Genomic DNA, 23,497 nt, shown 5'->3' on the forward strand with positions numbered 1-23,497 from the left:
GGAAACAGTATTTGGAGGCTACCTGATCAAGACCCTGGCAATGCCACCAGATAGGCCTTATCCTTAGCTTCCTCAGTGGACACACTAAAAAATGTTTTCCAGAAAAAGAATGAATTAGACATTCAGATCGGTATTTCCAATTCAAATGAAAGACTACCGGGTTTTCATTTGACTTTTTTTTTTTTTTTGCTTTATTTTGATCTATTTCATGCTAAAAAGTTTGGTTTCTAACAGCTACTTTTACTTTATCCTAATTATATATGACATCCTACTTCTATATAATGTAATAACCTAATTTTATAGTGTGTGTGTATTTATGTGTTGAGAGGGGAGAAGGTACAGTTTTAAAATAATGTTATCAATATTTAATATGTCCTCTATGGTTCATTTTATCTTTAAAACATGTCTCACTAGAGATGTATAGTCAAAAGACTGTTTTTCATAGTTATTTGAAATCACTTTTCTTCCTGTGGTTATGCTATCAACTTGATATCCTGTTAAGTCCATTTGTTTCAGCTTGCTTTAGATTTTTAGATGTTGAATTTCTCCCCTCTTTGTCATTTCAAGTGATTCTAAGGTGGTACTGGAACACAAGGGATATCCAGAAGTTTTGTTTGTGTCCTTGTTCCTTCACCCCGTGTTTCCCTTCTTCCCATAGAGAATCATTTTGACTAGTACTAGATGTATGCTTATATTGTTTTAAAAAATACATCTATTTTTTAAAGATTTACTTCTGTATTTTAGAGAGAGCCAGCACATGTGAAAGAGTAGGGGGAAGGAAAGAGAGAGAGGGTCTTCAAACTGACTCCCCACTGAGCATGGAGCCCGACGTGGGGTTCGATCTCACGACCCATGAGATCATGACCTGAGCTGAAACCAAGAATCAGAAGCTTAACCAACTGAGCCACCTGGCACCCCTAAAAATACGTATTAATCATATAAAATGAAAAATGCTTTCCTCCCTGTATCACAAAGGACAGTATATTCTACACTTTTGCATCCTTTGCTTTCCCACTTTATAGTGTATCATGGAAATTCTTTCTTTTTTAACTTTGTTGGTTTAGTCCTTTGTATCAGACTGGTTTTATATTTGTGTCCTCTTTAAGTATATTATGGGATATGGCACTCTGTTCCTAATTGTGTCGTCAAATACTGGGAGAGTTAGTGACTTCACTGAGTTGTACTGAAAGTCTCTTTTCTTTCCTTCTCATCATAGAATAAATGGCTTATTTTTATTTTTGTTCTCTCTCTCAGTCTAAAGGAATTCCTGCCCAAAGAATACATCAAGCAGAGAGGAGCTGAAAAGAGAATATTTCAGGTATTGGAAATGTACAGAACTTTATTATTCTCCTCACTCCCTAACGTCGTCTGTTAGTATGAGAGGGGACTCTGCACGTGCTAGGTTAGTACCCCATGCATGTACTCTGCTTCTATAATAAATGATTAGTGACTCCAGAGTGAAGAAGCTGACAAATCTACTTTGGACAGATTTATTATCTTAATCCATACGTTCTTGCTAAAGGTTACTTAGTCCTTCTGAGAAAAAATGTGCATGCATTTAATTTCAAAGGCATTATCTTGATAGTGTTGGAACAAGGTGATTTGCTCTTAAAATGCACTGAAGAAGTAGCTACAAGTAGCTTCTTTGTCCTGATATTTGTTTTTTGAAGCTTAGAATTTGGAAAATGGTATCTTTTTAAAATTCGGGTTTTTTTCCCCTAAATGTCAGAGAGTTCTTTCTTCCTGGCAAACACTAAGAAAAGCCCTATCATCAATTCTACCATAAAACAATCACTCCAGTGAATCCAAAATATTAAAGTCTTCTTTGGTATTGAAATGTAAATACAAGTTGAAGTAGAAATGTCATGTGTTCATGTGTATAAAATGTACACGGTCTTGATTCCAGGCACTCTGATGTGTAGGCATTTCTATACCCTGCTCTTTGGAAAACCATGTCTTTTGGGTGTATGTTAGAATGATACCTCTCCTGGAGAACATTATTTTAGCTCTCATTGAAAGCGTTGGTTCTGAACCTTTGGGAATGCAGAGTTCTTCCAAAAGTGGATTACACTTTGGATTCTGGTCTGCCATGCTACACGGCATGAATTGTTGTCTGTAGGTATAAAATATCTAGGGAGTTTGGGTTCCAGTTTTCATTAGGAAGCCCTGAATTTGAGCTGTCTCTGTGCTCTGGTCCTTGGTGAGCTGGTACATGTGTCCCAAAGAGGTCTCTGACACAAACGTCAGTGACCCATCATTCGTAGTGACTGTGTGTGCCATATATTGTAAGCACCTCTACCAAGTCCACGTGCTGGCAGAGCTGCAATAACGGGTCCTTGCTGCTGTCACTTGTAGGAGCATAAGAACTGTGGAGAGATGAGTGAAATAGAAGCCAAGGTCAAGTATGTCAAACTCGCCCGATCCCTCCGGACGTATGGTGTGTCCTTTTTCCTGGTGAAGGTAAGTTGGGCAGGGTGCAGGGTGCAGAGGGTTGTTGGTGGACAAGCTTGCTTTGTGGTCCTGAGACCCCTAGCATTTGCAGAGGTAACATCTGGCCAGTGGTCACCTGAGTTTAGCCCATGGGGCAGGCCCGAAGTGTGTAAGCTGTAATGCTAGTGAGTGAGCCTGGCTGCCCGTGGGTCTCCAGGCACTTGTGTCTTGGCCTGGTACACTGTAGTTCTATAAAGTCACTGAAGGAGTACGTTTATGTCTACTTGTTATCACTTTCCTTTGAAAATGTCTCACTTAAGATTACTAAGAGTGCCCTGGACTAAATGAAGGCTGTCGATCTCTACATACCGAATTGAATTAATATGGTAAATGGGGTACTTACTTTGTATACTTTCAGGTGGGCTTTGGGATTTTCTGTGGCCTTCAGATCTGATTTCATGGGAATTGTTTGCCTTCCTACTAGAAGGAAAGAGGTGGGTCTTTGAAGTTCAAGACTGAGGCCCTCTACGGGTGTTCTTAGGTGGACTGATAAACTTTTTGTAGAGTCTGACCTCACATATTCTTTTTTTTTTTTTTTAATTTCTTTTCAGCCTAACAGTATTCATTGTTTTTGCACTACACCCAGTGCTCCATGCAATACGTGCCCTCCCCAATACCCACCACCTGGCTCCCCCAACCTCCCACCCCCTGTCCCTTCAAAACCCTCAGGTTGTTTTTCAGAGTCCATAGTCTCTCATGGTTCACCTCCCCTTCCAATTTCCCTCAGCTCCCTTCTGAAGGGAGCTGACCTCACATATTCTATTAGTCATCTCACTAATAGGTTTCATTGATTGCCATTTGTTTTGCTGTGACTCTTGGCTTCCTGCATCTTGCTCTTGGCCCTGGAAGAAAACTACACCATGTGAAGTTTCTCATTTGCTTGAGGCAAAGGAGACTGTTACCAGCTGCAGGGCAGCTGCCCCCAAGGACAGACGTCCCAAGGCCCAAGTCAGGGTCCTTTAAGAAGCGCGCTTTCCTCACTGCTAAAGAGAACTAAAGAAGAAGAAAGTTACACTGTCATCTAGGATGTTTGGAGGTAGAGAGACGCTTTTCTTGACTCTACTCATTGGAGAAAGCTGCTTCATTGAGGGTGAGAAGCAACAAAGATGTTACACTGAAGAAGGGGAAACACGTCTTACAGATGACTTACTTAAACCAGACAGCTCTTGGTCTTATACCCCAGAATGCTGAGTCCCTTGCAAATGATGAAAGCATAGATGAATCACTTTGTTTTTCAGAAAATCATATAGAAGTTGAATTTTTCATATTTAGTGTGAGTTTTAAACTGTCAGTGAATTTTTGCCTGGGGCAGATGCATTGTAGGTACAAATGGCTCCATTTCCCTGGAATGACTCTGCTGCCTTAGCTGAGGTGAGCCCATCTGACCTGTAGTCACCTACATCCTACTTCATCCTGCTAACTCCCCCATCCTCACCATGAGCAGATGGTGAGATCTACTTATTTTAGAAGAAAAAGCTGCTTTTCATTTATTATTCTGAAGAACAGTAGATGGCAGATGAGTTCCAATACCTCATAGGGACAAAGGTAAAACAAATTTCGAGCATGTCCAGTGCTTCGGTCTCAGTTTCCATGCTTTCTTGAGGTTTTCTATAGTCTTTTATGTATGAAATTCATTCTTATATTCATATTGTTTTCCATCAACCCCATCACATGTGATACAGTCAGTTTCAGTGATGTGCATGTAAGTCAATAAATTTAGGAAAATATGTAGCACACAGCAAACTAAATGTAGTTATGAAAAGCACTTGAACAGCAAGGTCCAGAAAAAAATAAAATGTTCTCCAAGGCTAATTTAGGGCCTGAGAAAAATCTGTCTATGGCTAGAATAATTAGAGGTAGAACACAGATCTTCTGGTTATTGCAAGGTCTTGTAGATTTGGTTCAATGAAAACTTCTTTCACAAAAGTATTTAAGACAAAATAAGAAAGTCGTGGAAATTTCCTTCCTTCATTCCTCTCTCCCTTCCTTTCTCCTTTTCTTCTTTTCAAGTCTTTATTTTTTATTTTTTTAAAAGATTTTATTTATTTATTTATTAGTCCAAGAGAGAGAGAGAGAGCACACACAAGCAGGCAGAGTGGCAGGCAGAGGCAGAGAGAGAAGCAGGCTCCCTGCGGAGCAAGGAGCCCGATTTGGGACTCGATCCTAGGACCCTGGGATCATGGCGTGAGCCGAAGGCAGCAGCTTAACCAACTGAGCCACCTGGGCATCCCTATTTTTTATTTTTTTAAACTTACATGCCTTTGAAGAAAGGCCAGGATCAACTTTAGTATACATGTTAGGTATTCAGATTTTGATTTTCTTTAGTTTTATTTTTTGTCACTTTATGGAAGTGAGCGCACTGCCCACTTTAATTTTTTGCTCAGTGGTCTTATTCATATACATTTTATTTTAGAATTTATTTTGATAGGGGTGCATGGCTGGCTCATTTGGTTGAGCATCTGAGTCTTGATCTCAGCTCAGGTTATAAGATTGAGCTCCGTGCTGGGCTGGAGCCTGCTTAGGATTCTGTCTCCTTTTCCCTCTGCCCCCCACTCATGCATGCACATGTTTGCTCTCTCAAAAAAGAAAATTGATTTTGATAAATAGTTTGTATACAAAATACAAAATACAAAAATAGTTTGTATTATTTTCCAAGTAGTACAGTTGAGAATTCAGGAGTAATTTAATACTATGGACTAATGAACCTTGTAAATCAGATCAATAGGTCAAATAAGATGGCTTCATATATAGTGAACTATCTGGAGAAGAAAGACAGAAAACAATTCCATCTATAATAGTATCAAAAACAATAAATTACTTAGGAATAAATTTAACCAAGCACACAAAAGATCTATATACTAAAAACTTTTAGAGGCTGGTGAAAGAAATTAAAGACAATACAAATAAATGGAAAGATATCCCATGTTCATGGATTAGAAGAGCTAATATTAAATGATCCATTCGCTTAGCATAATTTTCAGCCTCCAGATCTCTGTATATGCTATTACAATATATAGTCATTTTAACTTTTAGGTTTATTTTTAAATTGAGTAAATTGTTCAAGTACAAGATATATGTCAAAAACATGAAAAAAACAGTTTGTATGTATTGATAAGTGCAGGCATTTAGAATAGATGATGAAAAGAGATCCTATGCAGAATAGCAGACACGCACAAAAATTATATGGCTTAAGGGATAATAAGTTTTTTAAAGGCATAAGTAACATATTTCTCTAGAACCCCAACCTAAACATACCATACCATTGAATTGTGGACGAGTTTCATTGACATCATTTAGGAAGTTAAAAGTGAGTGATTCTAGCTTCTCATTCACTACTTCTATAGGCTGTTAGAAATTTAAGTAAGTCATTGAAATTATAATTTCTGAAACATTTAGATATTGATAGTGAATACACTTAATCATACCACATGGACGTAGGATTAATCATAGATAGTCTCAGAGTAGTTAGATATATTTACAGGCACTTCTATCATATTTTTTTTCCATATCCATGAAAAAACTGACCCAATATTCAGAGTATTATACTTTGTTGTTATAAAAGAAAGTGCTTGGGGATTGGAGTCAGGAAGATTGGCCTGTCATCCAGGATGTTGACACCCCTATGTGGGAAATAGCAGAAACTCCTATAACTTTGAGAGATATCCATAACCTCCCTCAGCCTCAGTTTCTTCATCTGGAAAGTGGGAGTGATAATGCCTTATAGAGCTCTAGTGAAGATTAAGTGAGATAATATATGTAAAGAAATGTGGACCCTGGTGAGGGGTGACTGGGTGGCTCAGTCAGTTAAGGGTCTGCCTATGGCTCAGGTCATGATCTTAGGGTTCTGGGATTGAGACTCCCTCTCATAGGAAACCTACTTCTGCTCTCTTCCCTGCTTGTGCTCTCTCTCCCTCTCTCTCTCTCTCAAATAAATAAAAATCTTAAAGAAAAAGTGTAGTGCCTGAAAAATAAGGCTATTTGATAACTTTTGGATTATCTCTTAACCCTTCTCACATGTCCCTAATCCCTGGCTCCTGAGTCTTCCAACCTGTAATTGCCTTTTAGCACCCATGGCGTAGTGCAAGACTTGGCAAACTTCTCTAGTAAAAGATCAAATGGGATCTTGGGCTTTACAGGCCATACTGTTCATCTCTGCCCACGTGGCCTAAAAGCAACCATAGGCAATACGTTAATGAATGAGCATAGTTAGGTTCCTATAAAGCTTTATTTATAGGCTCTGAAATTTCAATTCATATAATTTTCACATGTCACATAGTATTAATCGTCTTGTGGGTTTTGGGGTTTTTTTCCCCCAACCACTTAAAAATGGAAAATTCACTTTTAGCTCTCAGGCCACAAAAAAGCAGGCAAAAAGCTGGGGTTAGCACTGGCTTTAGTTTGCTAATTCTGATATAGAGAATGTCTATAAGCCATTTAATGAATCCACAGAGAATGGCTTTATGTGGCAGTATTCCCAATGGCTAAGAACGTAAGCTTTAAAAAGAAACACCTAGATCTGGATTTGGGCTTTGCCACTTAGTTTTACCTTAGATAAGTTACTTTACCTTCTGTCTATGCATGTTTGCTCACCTATAAAATTGTGCCTTTTTTTGAGGTTTAAATAAGATAATAGAGAAAAGTGGACTGTGGCATGGAAGAGCCTAATGAATGGAAGCTGTGAATGTCTACAGTCTTCCTCTTAGAGTGACTTCTTTTGCATTTTACCTTGATACCCTAAGCCAAAACCCCATAAGCAATGGTAAGCCATTTCCCATGGCCTGCAAAGGATTTTGTTTCACTCCAGGAAATTCTTGTGTAAACCTTCTTCCTCATTTATCAATTTGTCTTTTAACTTTCCCTGTAGCTACAGCCAGAGCTCTGAGATGTAAGATACCTGGGGAGCTGACCCTCTTCTCCCCTTAACTACGGAAGCATCACAGAGGGCATTTGGAATCTCTCAGAACTATGAGTTAAGTTGAATAGAGACCAGTTTTAGAGAAAATGGCTAATGAACAGGATCTTTAACACTATTTTGCTCTTTTTTTTTTTTTTTTAAGTTTTATTTATTTAAAGGATCTCTCCACCCGGTGTGGAGCTTGAATCCACTACCCCGAGATCAAGAGCCACATGCTCCTCCGACTGAGCCAGCCAGGTGCCCCTAACACCATTTTGCTCTTAACCAGCCATCCCTTTCTGCCGTGCCCCTGAGAGAAATAAATGTACTGATCACACAACAGAGTAAGCAAGCCCACACTTTGACACCAAGCCAAGGTAGAATTCCACTGAGCACAGCTGGATCACAGGCTTAGGCCACGTCAAAGTTAGGGGCCTCAAGCCAGAGCATGCAAGACCGCAACCCACCTGCATCCCTTCACTCAATTCTCAGTCTCCCATGTAAGACACAGGTGATCTAAGAATCTTCCAGTCTCCCCAAAGGGGGAGAGCTGGAAAGAAAGCAGGCTTGACCATAGCCAGCTGCCAGTTTTTTGGGGGTTTTTTGTTTGTTTTTTTAATATTTATTTCTTTAAATTCAATTAGCCAACATATAGTACATCATTTTTTTTCATTTTTACATTTATTTATTTAAATTCAGTTAGCCAGCATATAGTACATCATGTGGTATTGAGTGATTCATTAGTTGCGTACAATACCCAATGCTCATCATGTCATGTTCCCTCCTCAGTGCCCATCACGTGGCTACCCCATCCCCTCACCACCCCCCCCCCCTTCTGCAGCCCTCAGTTTGCTTCTCAGAGTCAAGAGTGGGTCTTGGCTTGAAGCCACAGTGATGGCTGAGATGTGCTTGAAAGAGAAGGGGCGGGGCTTGTTAATGAAGCCTGCCTTCTCTTGGTAGAAGGCATTCCTTCTCAGGCCTCTAAGTTATGCAAGCTCAAGACATCTTCCAAACAAAACCAACCTAATGAGGACCACCTGGAAAGAAATTTCTGCAGCATGGCAGCAGCTACAGTCTCTGTGTGTGTCTGTGCTGAGAGACAGGACTTTGCAGGGCCTGCCTAGCCTGCTTGCTTAGCTGGAGAGAAAAGGACGCTGGTCTCTGTAGCTCAAGTTGGCAAGTAGGGTGGACTGAGCTGTGTGGGAGATGGGGAGAAAAAGGAAACTTCTCCGAGCATGCAGGCTATCCCACTGTGGGTCTAAGGCAGGTCTTGGGGGAAAAACCATTGTGGCTCACCCTGAGCTGAGCCTTTCACTCTTCTGACTTTCTCCAGCTGCTCTGCATTTTGTGGGTAGGCCCTGAAATCATTTGATCCCTTGACCGTGGTCTCCCTTGCTGGGTTGCAGCATATTCTGCGTTTCTTCTGCCCTCCTCTGCCTAATCCTGATCTTCTGATGGGATGCTCACTGTATGTTGTTAGCATGTTCCCCATGACTCCCTCTCCTGTCCAGAATGAGCTCGACACAAGCCAGGGCAATCCATCACAGTTCTGTGTTCACGCACCCCAAAGCCCCCCGCCTGCCGGGAGGTGCAGATGGAAAAGGCTGAAGGCAACAGCTGCAAACCTTATTCTATTTCAGATCCCCTTCCGGGTCCCAGCAGCTGGGCTCGTGCCAGCCCTGTGTGGCTAACTGCCTAGAACCTCTTCACCTCAATCTCTGTGTGGCTTCTGAAGGCAAGGTAGACTAGCCGTCGTTATCCACCTTGATTTCATGGCTTTCGCCTCTTGCAGAACTGGCCTCTCTTTACAAAGAATCTGACACTTCCCAGTGGTTTTTTTTTAAGGACTGGGAGGTTCTTCCACTGCCATCTTCCCCTTGTCAGACACCCACACAGATTTCCGATCCTGTTCTCTCCTCTTCCTGGGAGAAAGCGGAGATGTGCCCTGACCTTGACTGTTGAACGGCTTATGAACCGCCCATGGGAGCTCCCAGCAATTTTTGTCTTCTCTGATTGCTTTCACCAGAGAAGAATACATGGTGGTAGACAGTCTGCTTTTGAAGTCAGAGGCGTTTTTGAGCTACTCAAATTTGTGTTCCAGTCATGGCTTTACCACTCACTACTGTTTGCCTTGGATGAGTTGCTGGTCTCTTCATTTGCAAAATGGGGATGATGATACCAACATTTGAGGGATGTTCTGAAACTTACTAGATAATATTTATTAAATACCTAGCACATTTGCATTATTTTAAAATTGCCTATCGCTATGTATACATACATGATTTGTGTTTGCTAATTTGTATGTATCGTCCTCTGAGAATAGTAATTTAGGCATTGCTGGGTTTCAGCAAATATATGGGAAGTTCTTTTTTTTTCCTGATAACATTAGAAATAGATTTTTTTTTTTTTAAGAGAGGGAGAGAAAGAGAGAAAAGGGGAGAGGAGCAGAGTGAGAGGGAAAGAGAGAATCGTAAGCAGGTTCCATACCCAGCATGGAGCCTGATGTAGGACTCAATCTCACAAGGGGGAGATCATGACCGGAGTTGAAATGAAGAGTTGAATGCTTTAACTGACTGAGCCACCCAGGTGTCCCTGAAATAGATTTTTTGTTTTGTTTTATTTTGTTGTTTTTTTTTTTTAATTTATTTGACAGAGATCACAAGTAGGCAGAGAGGCAGGCAGAGACAGAGAGAGAGGGAAGCAGGCTCCCCGCTGAGCACAGAGCCTGGGATCATGACCTGAACCAAAGGCAGAGGTTTTAACCCACTGAGCCACCCAGGCACCCCCAGAAATAGATTTTTTTTTTTTTTAAGATTTTTTTTTTTTTTAATTTGTCAGAGAGAGAGTGAGAGAGAGCGAGCACAGGCAGACAGAATGGCAGGCAGAGGCAGAGGGAGAAGCAGGCTCCCCGCCAAGCAAGGAGCCCGATGTGGGACTCGATCCCAGGACGCTGGGATCATGACCTGAGCCGAAGGCAGCTGCTTAACCAACTGAGCCACCCAGGCGTCCCTAGATTTTTTTTTTTAAAGATTTTATTTATTTATTTGACAGAGATCACAAGTAGGCAGAGGCAGGCAGAGAGAGGAGGAAGCAGGCTCCCTGCGGAGCAGAGAGCCCGAAGCGGGGCTCGATCCCAGGACCCTGGGATCATGACCTGAGGTGAAGGCAGAGGCTTTAACCCACTGAGCCACTCAGGCACCCCCAGAAATAGATTTTTTAAGTAAAGTCTGGGGAATAAGGAAAACCACAAGAAAATAATACAAATCACTTGAGGTGATCATTGTCACCATTTTATCATGTAATGAAATTTTCATTTTTAAATATCTTGTTTTGAATTTCATTTTTAAAATTTTATTTCATGTAGGGTTAAGCTATACAAATGGTTTTTATTTTTATTTTATGTTATGTTGCAAATTTGTTGCCTTGAATTCAATGGTTTTCCAATCATATGGTTTTTAATGGTTCTAGAATCATCTGTTATATGGGTATACCCTAAATAAGAACTCCCCTGTGGTTGAAAATTTTGGTTGTTTCCAGTTTTTCACTATGATAACTGTAGTTACACATAATCTTCTCACATTGAGAACTTCTTTTTGAGTAAATTGTTTTTATTAAAATTCAGTTAGCCAACACATAGCACATCATTAGTTTCAGGTGTAGTGTTTAATAATTCATCAGTTGCATATAAACACCCAATGCTCATCACTTCACATGCCCTCCTTAATCCCATTTGAATAACTCTCTAAAAACAATCTGTGTCAAAAGGGGGAACATTTTTATTTTTTTTTAAGATTTTATTTACTTATTTGAGAAAGAGGAAGAGCACAGAGGGAATGTGAGAGGGAGAAGCAGACTCCCTGCTGAGTGGAGAGCCTGACGTGGGACTCCATCCTAGGACCCTGGGATCACTACCTGAGCCAAAGGCAGATACCTAACTGACTGAGCCAACCAGGCACCCAAAAGGGGGAACATTTTTATAGCTTTGGACCAATATTGATGCATTTTCTTCCATAAAGATTTTGCCACATTAAATTCCCATCTGTAGTGATTCTCTTTCATACCTTCTTCACTTCTGAGAATTAATTTTTTTTAAAAAACCCTCCATTTTAGTAAGTGAAAACTTAATCTAATTGCTTGTTTCTTTTTTTTTAAGATATTATTTATTTATTTGAGAGAGAGACAGTGAGAGTCTAATTGCTTGTTTCTTACTTGATTTTTTTCTCCTTCTTGTTTTAATTTTTTTTTCTTAAGTTTTTATTTAATCACCTGGTGTTATTCACAGTAAGTGCATTCCTTCATCCTCATCACCTACTTCACCTGTCCTCCCACCCAGCTACCCTCTGGTAACCATCAATTTGTTCCCTGTACTTAAGAGTCTTTTGCTTGGTTCGTCTCTTTTTCCCCCCTTGCTCGTTTGCTTTGTTTCTTAAAATTCCACATAGGAGTGAAATCATTTAGCGTAATACTCTCTAGTTCCATCCTTATCATTGCAAATAGTAAGATTTTGTTGCTTTTTATAGCTGAATAATATTCCAGTATGTGTCAGTGTGTGTGTGTATACACACATACATGACATCTTCTTTATCCATTCATCAGCAGGTGGACACTTGGGCTGTTGCCTTATCTAGGCTTTGGAAATAATACTGGTATAAACATAGGTGTATATGTATCCATTTGAATTAGTGTTTTTGTATTCTTTGGGCAAATACCCAGTAGTACTATTGCTAGATCTTAGGGTAGTTCTCTTTTTAAATTTTTGAGGAATCTCCATACTGTTTTCCACAGTAGCTGTACCAATTTGCATTCCCACCAACAGTGTTATCTTTTTCTCTACATCCTTGCCAGCACTTGCTGTTTCTTGTGTTTTTGATTTTAACCATTCTGACTGGTGGGATGTGATACTTCATTATAGTTTTTTATTTGCTTTTTCCTAATAATCAGGGATGATGAGCATCTTTTCAAGTGTCTGTTGGCCATCTGTATGTCTTCTTTGGAGAACTATCTATTCATGTCTTCTGCCCATTTATAACTGCATTATTTTGGGGGGTTGTTGAGTTTTATAAATTCTATATTTTGGATACTAACCCTTTATCAGATATGTCATTGGCAAATATTTTCTCCCATTCCATGGATTGTCTTTTCATTTTGTTGATTGTTTCCTTCGCTGTGCAGAAGCTTTTTATTTTGCTGTAGTCCCAGTAGTTTATAGTTGTTTTTATTTCCCTTGCCTCAGGGGACATATCTAGAAAAAAGTTACTATGGCCAATGTCAGAGAAATTATTGCCTGTGCTGTCTTCTAGAATATTTGTGGTTTCAGGTCTCACATTTAGGTCTTTATAATCCACTGTGAATTAATTTTTGTGTATGGTGTAAGAAAGTGGTCTAGTTCCATTCTTTGGCATGTTGTTGCCCTGTTTTCCCAACACCATTTATTGAAGAGACTGTCTTTTTCCCATTGGCTATTCTTTCCTGCTTTGTTGAAGATTAGTTGACCATATAATTGTGGGTTTATTTCTGGGTTTTCTATTCCACTGATCTGTGTGTTTGTTTTTAATGCCAGTACCATACTATTTTAGTTACTACAGCCTTGTAATAAAACCTGAAGTTCAGAATTGGTGATTCTTCCAGCTTTGCTTTGCTTTGCTTTGGGTATTTGGGGTCTTTTGTGGTTTCGTACAAATTTTGGGATTGTTTGTCCTTGCTCTAAAAAAATGCTATTGGTATTTTTATAGGGATTGCATTAAATGTTTAGATAGCTTTGGGGAGTAGAGACATTTTAACAATATCTCTTTTTCCAACCCATGAGCATGGAATATCTTTCCATTTCTTTGTATCTTTGTATCTTTAACTTCTTTGGTTAGGTTTATTCTTTGGTATTTTATTATTTTTGGTGCAACTGTAAATGAGATTGTTTTCTTAATTTCTCTTTGTACTGCTTTATTATTGGCATAGAAAAAATGCAGTGGATTTCTCTACATTGATTTTATATCCTACAACTTTAATGAATTTATCAGTCTAGTAGTTTTTTGGTAGTCTTTCAGGTTTTCTATGTAGAGTATCATGCCATCTGCAAATAGTGAAAGTCCTTCTTCTTTACTGGTTTAGGAGCCTTTTATTTCTTTTTGTTGTCTGAGTGTGGCTCAGACTTCCACTACATTTTGAACAAAATTGATGAGGGTGGACATCCTTGTCTTATTCCTGATCCTAGGGGAAAGTCTTTTATTTTTTCCCCATTGAGGATGTTATTAGCTGTGGGTTTTTCATATATGGCCTTCATTTTGTTGAGGTATGTTTCTGCTAAACTTGTTTTTTTTGAGGGTTTTTATCATGAATGGATATTGTATTTTATCACATGCTTTTTCTGCATCTATTGAAAGGACCATGTGCTTCTTACCCTTTCTTTATTGATGTGATGTATCATGTTGATTGATTTGCAATTACCTTGCAGCCCAGAAATAAATCCTACTTGATTACAGGGAATTTTTGTAATGTATTGTTGGTTTTGGTTTGCTCATATTTTGTTGAGGATTTTTTGCATCAGTGTTCATCAGAGATACTGACCTGTAGTTGTCCTTTTTTGGGGTGTCTTTATCTGGTTTTGGTATCAAGCTAATGCTGGCCTCATAGAATGGATTTTGAAGCTTTCCTTCCTTTTCTGTTTTTTGTTTGTTTGTTTTGTTTTGTTTTTTTGAGTAATTTGAGAAGTATAGGTATTACTTTCTTTAAATGTTTGGTAGGATTCGCTTGTGAAGCCATCTGATCCTAGAGTTGCATTTGTTGGGAGTTTTTTGATTACTGATTCAATTTCTTTGCTAATTATGGGTGTGTTTAAATTTTCTGTTTCTTCCTGTTTCAGTTTTGGTAGTTTTGGTTTCTAGGAATTTATCCATTCCTTCTAGATTGTCCAATTTATTGACATAGTTTTTCATAATATTCTTTCTTGTTTTTTAAAGATTTTATTATTTGAGAGAGAGATGGGACAGAGGGACAATGAGTGCAGAGCCTGACTTGGGGCTCCATGCCAGGACCCTAAGATCATGGACCTGAGACCAAGTTGGATGCTTAACTGACTGAGCCACCCAGGCGTCCCTCATAATATTCTTCTACAGTTGCTCATATTTCTGTGACATTGGTTGTTACTTCTCCTTTCTCGTTTGTGATTTTATTTATTTGAGTCCTTTCTCCATTTTTCTTGATGAATCTCACTAGCAGTTTATCAATTTTATTGATTTTTTTTTAAAGAACCAGCTCCTGGTTTTATTGATTTGTTCTGTTTTTGCTTCTATATCCTTTATTTCTGGTTTAATCTTTATTATTTCCTTCCTTCTGCTGGTTTTAGGTTTTGTTTGTTTTCCTTTTTCTAGCTCCTTCAGGTGTAAGGGTTAGGTTGTTTGAGACTTTTTTTTTTGCTTTTTAAGGTACACCTATGTTGTTCTACATTTCCCTCTTAGAGCCACTTTTCCTGCATACCAAGGATTTTGAACCATTGCATTTTCATTTTCATTTGCTTCCATGTACATTTTTATTTCTTCTTTAATGTCCTGGCTGATATATTCATTGTTTACTAGTATGTTCTTTAACCTCCATGTATTTGTGGTCTTCCCAGAGTTTTCCTTGTGGTTGACTTTAAGTTTCACAGCATTGTGGTTAGAAAAGATGCATGGTGTGACTTTGATCATCTTGAACTTGTTGAGGCTTGTTTTGTGGCCAAATATGTTACCTATTCTGGAGAATGTTCCATGTGCCTTTGAAGAGAATGTGTATTATGCTGTTTTAGGGTGGGATATTATGAATATCTGTTAAATCCATCTGGTCCAGTATGTCATTCAAAGCCATTGTTTGCTTGTTGATTTTCTATTTAGGTGATCTGTCCATTGATATAAGTGGTGTGTTAAAGTCCCCTCCTATTATTGTATTATTATCAGTTAGTTCCTTTATGTTTGTTATTAATGCCTTATGTATTTGGGTATTCCTGTGTTGGGTGCATAAATATTTATAATTATTAGATCTTCTTGTTGGATTGTCCCCTATATTACTATGTAGTCTCCTTCTTTGTCTCTTATTTCAACCTTTGTTTTAAAGTCTGTTTTGTCTGATATAAGTATTGGTATTCTTGCTTTGTTTTGACATCCATGTGCATGGTAAATATTTCTTCATCTCCTCTTTTTCATTTTGCAAGTGTCTTTAGGTCTAAAATGAGTCCCTTGTAGGCAGCATATAAATGGGTCTTGGTTTTTTTTATCCATTCTTTCACACTGTGTCTTTTGATTGGAGCATTTAGTTCATTTACAATCAAGGTAATTCTTAACCAGCTATGTATTTATTGCCATTTTGTCACTTGTTTGTTTGTTATTTCTGAAAATTTTCTCTGATCCTTTCTTGTCTTTCTTTAATGCTTTGCTGGTTTTCTTTTCTCTGGTGATACATTTGGATTTCTTTCTCCTTATTCTTAGCATATTTATTAGTGGTTTTTGATTTGTGTTGCCATTAGGTTTGTATATAACCACTTCTGGATATAGCAGTCTATATTAAGTTCATGGTCATTTAAGTTTGAACCCATTCTTAATTCTTCTCCTTCCCATGTAAAATATGGTGTCCTATTTTACATACTTTTATTTTATAAGCTCCTTGACTGATTTTTTACAGAAATACTCATTTTTAACACTTTGTGTTTCCTACCTTTATATTGTCATTTTTGGTCTTTCATTTCCACTCAGAGAATCCTTTTCAATATTTGTTGCAGGGCTAGTTTAGTGATCATGAACCCCTTTATTCTTTGTTGGCCTGGGAAACTCTTTATTTTCCTTCTATTCTGAATGGTAGTCTTGCTGGATAGAGCATTCCGGTCTGTAGGTTTTCCCCTTTCAGCACATTGAAGATATCATGTCACTCCTTTCTAGCTTGGAAAGTTTCTACTGAAAAATCTGCGGTTTCCTTTGTATGTAACTGTCTTCTTTGGTCTTGCTGCTTTTAATAGTCTTTCTTATTCACTATATTTTGCCATTTTAATTATAGTATGTCTTGGTGTAGATCTGCTTTTGTTGATTTTGTTGAGGATCCTCTGTTCCTCCTGGATCTGTGAATCTGTTTCCTTCCCCCAGAGTAGGGAAGTTTTCAGCTATTATTCCTTCAGATAAATTCTCTGCCCTTTTTTCTCTATTTCTGGGATCCCTATAATGTGAATGTTATTATGTTTGATGGAGTCACTGAGTTCTCTCAGTCTGTTCTCATTTTGCATAATTCTTTTTTTTCTCTCTTGTTCAGTTTGATCACTTTCCATTATTCTGTTTTCTAGGTCCAGCCTGCTGTTCATTCTGTCAAGCTTATTTCTCATTTTGTTTATTGAGCCTTTGATCTCTGCTATATTACTCCTCATCTCTGTGTTGATGGTCTCACTGATACTGTCCACTCTTCTCTCATGTCCACTGAGTATCCTTATGCTCATGGCATTAAATTCTCTATCAGGCATATTACTTTTATCTGTTTTCTTTAAATCTCTGGCTATGGCCTTTTCCTATTCTTGCATTTAGGATGAATTATTCTGTCTTCTCATTTTATCTGTCTCTGTGCCTGTTTCTGCTTGTTAGGAATGTCAGTTATATCTCCTATTCTTGAGGGTAATGGCTTTATGAAGAAGAGGTCCTGCAATGCTCTGCATTATAGTGTCCTCTGTTTCCCAGGGCCTGGTGCTTCCAAGAGTATCTCCAAATGTGTGCACTCTGCTGTTGTGTGCTGGCCACTTTGTACTACAGGCCAGTTGTCTGCCGAGGCTCTCTTTGCCTGTTGTGGGCAATGTTTGGTCCTTCGAGTGATTGTGGCATATTTTAACTAGGTGTGCTCTGATCTGCTTGTTGTTGTTGTTGTTGTTGTTGTTTTTTAAGATTATATTTATCCATTTGAGGGAGAGTGAGAGAGAGCATGAGGGAGGAGAAGGTCAGAGGGAGAAGCAGACTTCCCACAGCTGGGAGCCCAATGCGGGACTTGATCCCGGGAATCCGGGAACATGACCTGAGCCGAAGGCAGTGGCTTAACCAACTGAGCCACCCGGGCACTCTCTGATCTGCTTGTTAAATGACACCTGTCATCACCACCACTAAAACCAGGGCCCTGCAAAACTCCCAGGCCAGGAGACATGGTGTGGACAAAGGTTTGCATCTGTCTTCTGGGGCAAAGGAACTACTGTGCTGGGTCTGAAGCAAGTGTTACTGGGAAGGGTAGTTCCACTAATATGTGGGTGTGTGGAGGGAGGAAGCTGGGCTTGCTGTAAGCAAGTTAGGTAGCAACTGTTGATGCTGCGTTAGTTCCCACAGGTGATGCTGCTTATGCTGAGTGGCATGGGAAATGGTATCAGGAAGTTCTTTCGTTCCCCTAGGGGTGTTTCTGGGGTCTGCTCTGAAATGAGCAACTAACTTCCCCACTGTGTACCGCAGCCATTCCCATGCTGTATGTCCCTGGGCTTTTTGCCATGCCTTCTCTCCAAGATCAGCCCAGTGCCCTTGAGACTCTTCCATCTACTCCCATCGATCTTTAAAGCTCTAGGCTTTAAGCTGCACTAGTTGCAAAACTCGGGAAATTTGGCCCCTTGCTCTTTCCAAGTCAGTTGCTATGGGGATTCTTATTCCTATGTGGTCCCCTCTGTGCTAGTCTGTCTCACTCTTCTCTGCCATCACCCCTCCTTTCCAGCACAGCGAACATGATCTCTTTCTCTTCCAAGCTGCATCTCCTTCCTACCTCCTTTTGTGGCCTCTTCTCTACTTTTGCATGTGGAGTTTGTTCTGCCAGTCTTCAGGTCAATTTTGGGTTATTTATGATGATCTGATAGTTACCTACTTGTATTTGTGGGATGAGGCAAGCCTAGGGTCCTCCTACTCTGCTGCCATCTTTTCTTGCCCCCCCCCATGAAAGTCTACTTCATTATTTTAAACACATTTTCTTCTTTTTTTTTTTTTTTTAGATTTTATTTATTTATTTTGACAGAGAGAGATCACAAGTAGGCAGAGAGGCAGGCAGAGAGAGGAGGAAGCAGGCTCCCCGCTGAGCAGAGAGCCCGACATGGGGCCCGATCCCGGGACGCTGAGACCATGACCCAAGCCGAAGGCAGAGGCTTTAACCCACTGAGCCACCCAGGCACCCCAAACACATTTTTTACTTATATTCTTTGCCAGTCATTTTTGTCGATCAATGATAACCTTTCACATATGCAGTATATAAAGTCTTTCACTATTGTAATTGTTGTAACTATCTATCCCTAGTCATTTGCTTTTTTTATTGTATTGTGTTAGTCATTTGCTTTTCAAATTTTGTTTACAGCGAGATTTCTTTCTTCATCTCCTATTTTCCCTCTACTTTTTAGATGTATCAAAGTCTATGTATTTGTAGTTAAAGATGTTGATCTTTGTCTATATGAATTTTCTTTATTATATTGTTTGTGCTTAGAAGTCATTTCCCTCCCAGGAATCACAAAAATACCCACCTATATATTCTTTCTAAATTACTAATCTCTCTTAAATTTGTTTTGGCATGAGTGTGAGGTAGGGATCCATTATTTTAATAGGCATGATTAATATTAAATTATTAAAGCAAATCATGAAAGGCTTTTTCAGGTCAGTAGATACACATACAAATACCAAAACAAAGAATACAAATGAAAATATATTTCGGAGATATTAAAAAGGTCTGTGTCTCTTTTAATGAGAAGATTCTACTTTGGCAGATCTTTAGTTAATGCTTAAATAGCTTATATGCCATATTTAAATTGCACATTAAACCTTTTTTGTAATTCACTGAGTTGGCTACTAGAAGTGATAATATTCGGAATTCATCTTAACTTCTATTTCTCTGGATATCTTCTCAGTGCTGTCCCTTTGATCCATCACAGTCCATTTTTGGAGCAACCTGACCTCCTAAACAGCATCTCTTTTCAGGAAGGGTGCCTTTGTGGATCTTTCCAGCCTTCTGATGTCCCTGTTTTCGTTTCCATGTCTTTAGTTTAGTGAGTCATTCGCAGAGTCCCCAAACCCCGGTTTTCCAGTAGTCCTGTTTTGAAACATAGTAAATGTAGGTGATCTCAGGTAAGACATCATGAGATCTCTCATGACTTGGCAAAATCAAATGTATTCAGAGGAAGAGCACTAACCCTTGGTATTTCCTGTTTCAGGAAAAGATGAAAGGCAAGAACAAGCTGGTGCCTCGCCTGCTGGGCATCACCAAGGACTCCGTGATGCGTGTGGATGAGAAGACCAAGGAAGTGCTGCAGGAGTGGCCACTCACCACAGTTAAGCGCTGGGCAGCCTCGCCCAAAAGCTTCACCCTGGTACGGACTGGCAATGGGGAGGACCAACACAGCCTTTGGGCCATACTGTGGGGTGGGAGAGAGAATACAAGCGCTATGGGTTTCCCTGGCCTTAGAGAGCAGTGTGCAGAGGGACAGATAGTGGACAGATAGTCCACAGAGGGTGGGTACTGGTGCAGTCTTCTGTGTTCCTGATGCTGTCCCTAGCATGCCCTCAAGGGAAACTTGCTAACGCTCAGAGGCTGATCAAAGGATCCCTCTTTGTCTCTAGTTGTTTTAGAAGTTCCTAAGCTTTGTGAAATCTTGCTGAAGTGTGTTTTCCCGGCCTGCCTAGAAACAGCATACTGCGCAGAGGAGATGGCATAGACTTTGGGGTAGTGTTCAAAACCAGCTCATCATCTCTCATTTCTGAGAGAGTTATCTCTCCTCTGTGAGCCTTAATGTCATTAGCTTTAACATGGGAATCATAATACCTATTTCGCAGAGGTGCTAAGATCAAACAAGATGATGATGATAAAATTCTCAGTGTGAAGTATATGGAAAGTGGGGAGAATGTAGCCCTCCCAGGCCTTCAGACCTCTGTATTCCTCCTCCCAACCTTAATAGTTGCTCTTAGCAGATTATAATTGTGTTATTTTCTTAATGATAGCCACATTGACACATGAGAATTGATAGGATTGTTATTTTGTCGAGCACGTTGAGCAATAAGAGAAATCAGTGTTGAAAGTTATCCATCTTCTGGCACTCCTGAAGTGTACTGTTCTCCAGGTCTAGGGAATATTTAAGTATCAGCTTGTGTCTAGATCAGGTCTCATAATACGGCATCAGAAAAAAAAGGTGTAAGGAACAGTTTTTGGAGGGAGTTATCTAGTGTGATTATTGGTGGATAGACTTGCCACTAGGAAGGAATCATCAGGAAATCTACCTTCTTCCCTCCTGTAGTCAGTAACTACCTCCATAGCCCTTAAGAAGAGATGTTCATACTTAGAGAACTGCATCCTCACCTTCCAAGGTAGGAAGTTGTGGATAACTTGGAAAAGAGACAAATCAAATCAATTAAAAGCATGTTATTTAGAAATACTAGAAGAAACAGTGAAAGGGTTCAAAGTAGTTGCCTTTGGGGATGGAAGGGATGGAAAGGAAAGCTAGGAATGGCTAGGGCAGGGACCCGCTGTGTTTTGTTATGTGCCTTTGAGTGCTATTGGTCTTTGAAAACTAGGTCCAGGTCCCATTTTGTTGAAAACAAAAAGTTATTTTAAAGACAAATTAGAAATAGTATGAGTCACAGTAACTAGCTCAAGCACAAGAGAGAATGAATATCAATGATGTTTATTAAGGTTGGATTAAAGTTTGTAACTTCTTATTTCTTTCTACTCTGAGCCTTAATTTAATTTCAGGTGTTTGGAGATTTCTCCTGTTGTCTTCCTGTTATTGATTTTTAGTTCAATTCTCTTATGGTTGAAGGATATACAGTGCATAATTTTAAGTCTTCTAATTTTAAGATTTGGTTTATATCACGGGATATGGTCATTCTAGGAGAATGTTCGATGAGTACTTGACAAGAGTATTAAAATATCCATTAGACCCTGTTAACTGGTGGTGGTGTTCCAGTCTTCCCTATCCTGACAACAGTTGCAGGTTTTTGTATTTTTCCTTTCAACTTTCACTGCATGTATTTTGAAGCTCTGTTTGGTGCTTACATGCACATTTAAGATCCCTCTGTCATCTTCATGGAGAAATTGTTTTACTGTTTAATTCTTTTGTTCCTTATAAATTTGTTTCCTCTGAAATCTGCTTAATTTTAGTATAACCACTCAAGATTTTTCAAATTAATGTTTGCATGATACAGTTTTCCATCTTTTCACTTTCAACCTACCTATATTATATTTAAGACAAGGTTCTTACAAAGTGGATAAAGTTGGATTGTGCTTTTTTAAAAATCTTCTTGGTCAGTCTCTTTTAATTGGTCTATTTAGTCCATTTATATTTCAATCTAATTATTGATATATTAAGGCTTAAATCTATCATTTTATAATATTTTTCTGTTTACCCCTCCATTTCTTTTCCCCTATTTTTGTTGCCTTCTTTTGGGAGAGGTCTATTTTGGTTTATTTATAATGCTTTTGAGCATATCTCTTTGCTTAGCATTCTTAGTGATCTAGATATTACCATATATGTAAGAATAATTATAACCCACAGGTGTGGATGTTTACCACTTCAAGAGAGGCATAGAAACTTTACTTCTATTTAGGTCTCTTTACACTCCCCACTTTTTGAAAATAATTATTCAAAGAAATACTTCTGTATACATTGAACACCGCATGAGATGGTGTTACAACTTTTGCTGCAACCATAGAATATGATTAAGTAAAACTCAAGAGGTAAAGGATAAGTTTCTACGTTTCCTTATTTTTTTTCCTTATCTATCCTGCTGTTTTCTTTTTAATGTTCTCAGCCTCTTGTTATCATTTTCTTCGTGTTTGAAGAGTTTCCTTTAGCCATTCTTTAAAGGAAGTTAGATCTGCTAAAAATGATTCTCTTAGCTTTCGATTTTTTTTCAGAATGTCCTTATTTCCCCTTCATTCATAAAGGATCATTTCATCAGGTATAGGATTAGACATTGATATTTCTTTCTTTTAGCACTTGAGCCACTTCTTTCTGGCCTCCATGGTTTCAGATTAGAATTCAAATTGGTGTTCACTTGTAGATAGTATGTCACTTTCTAAAGTTCCTGGTGTGGATTTCTCAGGGTTCATTGTATTTGGAATATGCTCAGCTTCTTGAGTTTGTAGGTATATATCTTTAATTTGGGGATATTTTCAGCCATTATTTCTTTGAATACTTTTTTTTGGAAAGATGTATTTATTTGAGAGCGAGAGAGAGAGAAAGAGAGTATGTGTGAGCATGTGAGCTGATGGGGGGAGGGGCAATGGAGATGAGGAAGGAGAGAATCTCAAACAGACTCTGCACTGAGTGGAGAGCCCAGTGTGGGGCTAGATCTCACAATCCCAAGATCATGGCCTGAGCTGAAATCAAGAGTTGGACACTTAACTGACAGACCACCCAGGTGTTCCTTGAATACTTTTTTTTTGTCCCACATTCTCCCAATGTGGGATTCTGATGATATGAATGTTACATCTTTTATTATCCCATAGAACCCTGAAGGTCTGGTTTATAGGTCCTTTATTTGTTTTTTGTCTTTTGTTGAGTCTATGTTCTTTCAACTGTTGAGACTGACTACATTCTGTTCATCTGTTTTCAAGTCTACTGATTCTATGCTCTGTCATCTCCACATTACTTTATAATGTAAGTTTTTTAAATTTTAGTTATCACATTTTTCTGTATTATAATTTTTATGTGGTTCCTTCTTCTGACTTATTTCTCTGTTGAAACCTACTATTTGTTTTGGGAGAATTTGTAATTGATGAAACATATTTTATGATGGCTGCTTTATGAGATAATTCCAATATCTGATTCTTCTCATTATTGGCATCAATTCATTATCTTTTCTTATTCATATCATAGTTGTTTGGCTCTTGATATGAGTAGTGATTTTTTTAAATTGTATCTAGGCATTATGGTTATTAAGTGAGGAGACTCTCACTCTTACTTAAATATTCTGTTTTATTAGTCATCTTGTTCAGATTTAGTGTGGACTTCTGGTCTCCTTTTGTGGCCTTTGCTGTGGTGTTCTGGATTGTTTTGACACTGCCCAGTTCTTACTCAAAACTTGATGGCACTGTTTGTGAAGACACTTCCTAGGCCCACCTGCTATTGCTGGGTGACCATTTTGGGGATAGGCAGAAGCTACTGGGCCTTTC

The 23,497-nt window shown here is 38.9% G+C and overlaps 1 protein-coding gene across 7 annotated transcripts in view; it reads left to right on the plus strand.

Annotated features, from left to right (window-relative positions):
• The window catches only part of TLN2 (talin 2), a 431,106-nt gene that overhangs the window by 245,319 nt on the left and 162,290 nt on the right, over positions 1–23,497 (plus strand). For all 7 annotated transcript variants that reach the window (XM_047736618.1, XM_047736620.1, XM_047736617.1 and 4 more), the window contains 3 exons: positions 1,255–1,318; positions 2,356–2,460; positions 19,542–19,697. In XM_047736618.1, the coding sequence (XP_047592574.1) occupies positions 1,255–1,318; positions 2,356–2,460; positions 19,542–19,697 (325 nt within the window). The remainder of the gene's footprint in view (positions 1–1,254; positions 1,319–2,355; positions 2,461–19,541; positions 19,698–23,497) is intronic.

Source organism: Lutra lutra, chromosome 7 (assembly GCF_902655055.1).
Source record: "Lutra lutra chromosome 7, mLutLut1.2, whole genome shotgun sequence".
NCBI lineage: Eukaryota > Metazoa > Chordata > Mammalia > Carnivora > Mustelidae > Lutra > Lutra lutra.